General features: G+C 33.3%; 1 protein-coding gene across 1 annotated transcript in view; it reads right to left on the bottom strand.

Annotated features, from left to right (window-relative positions):
• Positions 1 to 5,556: 5,556 nt before the first annotated feature.
• The window catches only part of LOC134853650 (uncharacterized), a 20,327-nt gene continuing 19,208 nt past the window's right edge, over positions 5,557 to 6,675 (bottom strand). The window contains exon 6 of the mRNA XM_063869656.1: positions 5,557 to 6,098. Within this exon, the coding sequence (XP_063725726.1) occupies positions 5,557 to 6,098 (542 nt within the window). The remainder of the gene's footprint in view (positions 6,099 to 6,675) is intronic.

Raw genomic sequence — 6,675 nt, 5'->3', positions numbered from 1 at the left:
CAAGCCAGGGCAACAGTGCAGCAGCAATTATCTGTCTCTCAGCTCAAAAACGTACGAAAAATGATATTATTGTATGATGCTATCAACAGTTGCAATATTCAACCTTTTCTAACCTTCAAGATAACAACAAAAGAACAGGGCAGAAGTAAAAACGCAAAGTTGCCCGAAGTTGAGAACGTTTTTTATCGTCTTTATGAAGTTTTCCGTTTGTATATTATCTTGTTATCGATTACACTGAACTTCATCAAACAACGTGTTTTCTCTATCTTCAATGCAAAACTTTTCAATATAAAAACCTCTTGACACACAAAAATTAATTTCCAGGAAGGGTAGCCGATTGCTGTGCCAGTAGTGCAACAGTTCCGACCAAAATAGATTTTTTCAAGTCTTTTTTAAATTACTAAGTTGATTATCATCGTATATAGTTGTATATGAGTTGTCTCGATTACGCAATCACAAAAAAGCTTAAAAAATTCAATTTTTCATTCAAATTTTAAAAAAACTAGCCAGGTTTTGTTGACACTAGATAAATGCAAAGAAGAGACTAAACAGATTATCAGACAAGTCTTTTGAAAGATTGAGTTTGCAATAAAGAAAAACACTTTTGCGACATTTGGTCTCAATTATTAGTCAGCAGGTCCTTCAATTGATTTTTTTGATTTTTTGCATCAAACAATCAACTGGCAAAAATTAATTGCTCTAACTTTTGGTTGTTCCCCAAAAATCAGGTAATTTAAAGCGTTTAACTTACAACATTTACCGACATGAAATAACTATTTTAAAAAACTGCCAAAAATATTGTTATTGAATGAGAGTTTTTATACTGTGAGTTTTCTTATAATGTACTTTGTAAGTTTTTCTATAATGCAAGAAGTTTTTTTTTGATTTGATATTTTGATTTCATTTCTCATATTAATTGAATTGTGAAAAACCTAAACAGTTTAGTTAAAGTAATTTCTAAAATTTATTTCCTCAAATTTAATCTCTCGTAGTTTTCTTACAAGAAACCCCAAAACTTTTGCAACCGGAACTAATTTTGGTAAGTTGATTGTACAATTGTTTAAATTGTGTCACTTGAGCCCGTTTGAGGCAAGTAAAAAATCAATTCATAAAGCTGACTTTTACAAGATTGCAATTGCTGAAGACCAGTTTCTTCATATACACTTGAGAAAACATTTAGAGATAGAGAGAGAGAGAGAGAGAGAGAGAAAGAGAGTATAAAAATTTTAGTGAGTTCAATAAAAAAAAAGTTCACGGCAAGTTTTGGCGAGAGTCATGGTGACAAAACATAAACAATTGATGAAAAAAATAGATTTAAGTCCAAGACAAAAAGTATAATGTGCTAGCATAATGAGATTTTTTGGCCGCAGTTTGGGTTCTGATTTGAAAAACAATACAAAAAGTTTTTTTTTAAATTACTTTTTTTTATGAGGTGATAAAAAGAACAGAAAGAAAAAATAACCTGAGCACAATCGTCAGCCAAATTGGATTACAGTTTTGTTAGAAAAATGATTAGAAAAACGAAAAATATAAATTTTTTTAAAATTTCGAAGTTTTTCACAAATTTTTTTGCAGCATTTGACAGGTTATATTCGCAAAGTTTATATTCGCACTTGACTAAAATAAAGTTTTTGCAGCTGAATTTAAGCATACAAAAGCTATTTTAAGCCTGGTAGCTCGCCGTTTTTTGATCAAAATGAAATCAGAAATCAAAATTTCCGATCCGGTTTTTCTAGTCATTAATGTTGTTCGAATCACGACTTGAAAAGCTTGAGTATGATATATCACTCAACCCAGTCTAATGAGAATTTGTGGAACCTGATTTTGCTTGGAAAACAAAAAAACTAAAACACACCCGAATACAAAGTCCTCGCCATTTTCACTGGTCGGACCAAAAAACAAAAGCGTTTGTACCTTTTGAAATTTTTTTTTGTTGTTATTTTTTTTGTGTGTTTAGAGCAACTGGCTGTCTTTGTCTGGCAATTGAAAGAGATTATGCCACATGATAGTTTGATTCGTTTTTGGTATTCTCCCTAGCCGAATATAATTTTTATTATTCGGCTCAATTTTTATGAATTTAGTTTGTTTCTGGCTTCAAAATAAAAAAAATAAAATACAAATGGCAATAGTCCAAGTCAGAGGATTAAAGTCTGCATAAATTTTTCCAAGCAAAAATTAAAGCACCAGCAAAAATCAGTTTTAGTTACTACGTTCACAATTTCTCAACAATACAAAATTCTACTAAATATCCGCAGAAAACGTCTGTTTTTAGGCAGGGGCCGTCTTAGAGTTTTTTCGAGGAGGGTCGGACTTTTATAAGGTAATTTTTTTTTAGATCAACCAAACTTTTTTTTCAAAATTTGTAAGCCAGAGATATTTTTCTGATAGAAAAACAAGCCAAATATGACGTTTTTTTGCGCACTCTCTCTCTCTCTCTCTCCTCAATGTCGGTTCATATTGAACAAGGTCGGTTGACTGAAAGTGAATGTCTTAAAAGAGTGCTAAAAAAAGCAACGATCACCTCCTTACTTCTAGATCAGCTAAAGGAGGTTTAATTTGAATCAAACTCAACCTCATCTCAAGAATTAGCTAACACAAATTTAATTTTCTAACTGCGTCAGTAATTCTAAATATTTTGAATGTTCTTTAAAATAATTTTCAAATGCAATTTAAAACAATTTAATGTATTTTTGAAAAATTTTAAATGTACTTTTGAACATTTTCAATGTAATTTTAAACATTTGAAATGGAATTTTAAACATTTTAAAAGTAATTTGAAACATTTTAAAACTTTTTTTAAACATTTTAAATGTAATTTAAAACAATTTAAATGTATTTTTGAACATTTTCAATGTATTTTTATACATTTTAAGTGTAATTTTACGGTTTAAATGTAATTTTAAACAAATTAATTGTATTTTGAAACAGTTTTTTCCGGGCAGAGTTTCTAGATAGCTTCATTTTAACTTATTTTACTGTAAAAGTATGATGGCAAATTTGTTACTGGGCTCGTGATTTTCTTGAATTCGATAAAATATTTATTCAAAAAACTTTATTCAGAAGTCGAAACGTTCTGCTAAAAGGAATCTATCGAAGTTATATTATTTAATCACCTAACAAAGATAAATGAGAGGCAAAGTTTGATTGAAAAATCTGGACGCGCCCTACATAATAATCCCATTCAAAAACAGAATACAGAGCAGTTCTTAAAGTATAAGGCAGCACACAAACTGCCCATCCTATCCATAAGCCATAAAAAGATTTCACCAGAATGTCTTTCAGGGATCAAGTTAATATATTTGGCCCCTGAAAGAGGTTAGGGGCAAAAATCTAAACGTGGGTTTTTTTAAATCCGGCCAATCAAAATAGATCATTTTAAAAACAAGGCTCCTTTTTGATCCAAATTAAGCCATGGAATTGCCAAATTAGGGGAAATGTCTTAAATCGATCCCTTTTCGGTCGTTTTCCTTCGTTCTCTTTAGAGCTTGAACAGTTTTCCAGTAAAAAACTCCAGACAAAATAAGCAGCGGCAAGTAAATCACCAGAGGCTCCACAAACTTCAGAACGAAATCGGATCGAATACAGTTCAGACACTAAAATTATACAAAAGAATTCTTTTAAAAGAAAACCATTCGTTTGAGAAGAACATTATCTTTCAAAAATCTTTCTCGTAACCTGCAGACTTCGACAAAAAATCAAGTCTTTGTCAAAGATTATGTATGATAGACAGTCAATCATCTATTTTTTTATTTAGTAAAACTTCATAATTTATTCATTAATTAGTCTATACCTTGACCACTTCGACGCGTATACTCATGTTCAAATTTTTTCTTTTTAAATACACTATTTTATAATCTCAAAAACACAATGTTTCCTAAAATTTTTGAGTATAAAATCATATATTCAAATGTTTCGCCCGAAGCACGCGTCGTTCGGTCATTTAGCTAATTGGGAACCAGAGACACTTCTTTAAACATGTTATCAATTTAATATTCTCATATTTGAGTAGTTGGGTTTTTACGTAAAAGTTCAAGGATACATGTTTTTGAGATTGAAAGATAGGAGTATATTTAAACAGCAAATGGTTAATATATTCCACTATCCAAATACAAAAACCTTGAAAGGTAAGTTTTTTCGGCACGTTAAATGTGTCCGTAAAATCCGCATTGAGCGACCAAAATTACAGCATGTTGTCCGCATTCATAATAGATTCCGCCAGTTTGTGAGCGGAAATCCTTATTTGTTTGGCTGTGAACGCTCATGTGTACAGTAACAATTAAGAGCTAGATATTTAGAACCAGTTCGATTGTAAACATCTAAATGGTAAAGCTTGAAGTAAAAACAAAAGCGGGATATAGCAGCAAAGACCTGATTACTCTTTTTGGAACCCAAGATAAATTGTCGCAAACGCATAATGTCGGAAACGCATAAGGTTATTATTGGATTTTGAAGCGTCGGATGAAAACGTTGAAAAAGTTTCGGAAAAAGTTTTTAGAAAATTTACCCAAAAAAAAACTAAAACTTCCAAAAGTTTCAAGAAAAATGCACTGATTTCTCTTGAAACGTGGTGTAGCTAACTAAACTAGTTGAATTGAAGGAAAACAGCCATAGGATAGCCCCCGTAGCGTATTATCAAGCAGGTCGTCTTGCTTTTTGTACAAACTTGTTAGCTCATGGTGTTGCGAGTAGTCAGGCCGCGATTTGCTTGATTCCCTCCAATTAGAAAACTTGGTTTGAATATACTAATGTTCATACCAGCTGCTAAATCTCTGCACCACGCTTTGAAAATTTTTTTTCGCCCGCGTCACAGTAGCGTGTATCTCAATCGTGCATAGCCATTCCCGGTTAAGTTTCAACCCAAACGCAGTCAACATCTGTAAAAATTGTCAGTATCAGTAGTATTGTAATCCGCCGTGTGTCCTTAGGGGGGGGGGTCTTTTCGACGGTAGGGGTCTTTGGGGTCCTACCAAAAGTAGGGTCCAAAAGGACCCATCTTTTATAAAGACCCCAAAGACCCTGCCCGAAATAAAAAGACCCCTCTCTTAGGACACCCGTCAGACAAAATACTTTGGTATTTATTTTCGCGCGGTGGTTAAATTTAATCACTTCTAAACTTTCCCACCACTAAAAAAGTATGGGTATACCCGGCTGCGGTTTTCTCGCTTATTTTTATCTAAAAGCTAATCCTTTTCGTTCATATGAATATGAGTTTACATAAAGTACCATTCATATTTCCTTTTAAAATTTTTTGGTAATTATTGTTCGTTTCTCTTTCTTATTTTATTTTCAAACTTATTTCCAAGTCTCCCTTATTTTCGACTTGCACCATTTTGATTCGTTTAGCCTTACTATTAGCTTACTTTGGGAAACTAAATACGCAATCGTTCGCTTCTGCTTCAAGGGTAAGTTGCAATTACCATCTCTTTTGCGCCGGTCTATTTAACTTCAAACAATGTTTGTTGAATGTTTTATATTTAAAAATGTACAACCGTAATTCCAAGTAACAAGGCAATTTAGCCGACATTTTCAAGTGAAAAATTTTTTTGATCAATTTTATCATGTTTTGTACTTTTTTTTCTGACTAGAACGAACAGACGCTTCTGTTAGAATGAATGGGTTATTGATAGGCGGAGGGTCTCTTGAACTGCTAGCTGCGCTTTCTTCTTGAAGCTCTTCCTCCGTATAGCTTTCTTGAAAAAAGCCCCAATCTGGGACCCGGAATTTCGGTGATTGCCAGCTTTCGCTGCTTTCGCTGCTTTCGCTGCTTTCGCTGCTATAAGTCGGCGTATTTGTCAACTGTGAGTTTGCCCACTCGCTTTCTTCCGCAATGGCCTCGAAGAACACATTTTCTTCTGTAGACCTGTGTCCAAAGGGCAATGTAGCTATCCCGTCGAATAGTAAGAACCGCTTACTATCGAAGGGTGAAAGGGCAATTCGGTTCTGCGCTATGGTTATGTTGGTATGGGCTTTCGATTTTATTGAGTAGTTGTATATACGAAGGGTTTTTCCACTCAGTAATGTTTCCCTGAACCTCTGGTGTGTAAGTTGCTGCTGGGAGTGTTGCACTACTCCTTTTGCACTCCTCTTGCTAGTTGAATCTAAATGAAGAACAAAAATTAGCCCATAAACATATTTTAGCTTTGTAAGCCCATAAAAATTCGCAAGCCCAGTTCTAGTATTAATAACGAAAACGGTTCCCAAATCTGAATATTTTGAAGACTCAAAGTCTAATAACATTCCAAATTTTTCAATTCCAAAAAGTTTAAGTATCTTAATTCATTCCAAATCATAAAAGTTCCAAATCGTGTCATTATCAAAAACTCATTCCATGTCAAAATTTTAAATTAGTTCACGTCAAAAAATACAAAAGTGCGTTTGTGGTGAGTATTTGCTTAAAACATTTTAAATGATGAATGGTTCTCCATTTTAAGTTTTTAAATGAAGAATCAGAGCCTTTCAGGGCTAGTTATGTCTAATTAAATTGACAGGGGTCAACAAAAAATATTAATTTGGTCCCAACAAGATCCAAAACCCCAATAGAGGGAACCCTTAATGTAAAGAAATGGAGGGGATTTGGAGAGGTGCTTTTTTCAACAATAAACTGCATATTTCAACGAGTAGAGCTTTGGTTTCAACGCGATGAATTCTGCAATGATTTTTCCTGCCGCCTCGTCC

This window comes from Symsagittifera roscoffensis, chromosome 8, assembly GCF_963678635.1.
Source record: "Symsagittifera roscoffensis chromosome 8, txSymRosc1.1, whole genome shotgun sequence".
In the NCBI taxonomy this organism is placed as follows: domain Eukaryota; kingdom Metazoa; phylum Xenacoelomorpha; order Acoela; family Convolutidae; genus Symsagittifera; species Symsagittifera roscoffensis.
This window is presented reverse-complemented; position numbering and strand designations above follow the sequence as displayed.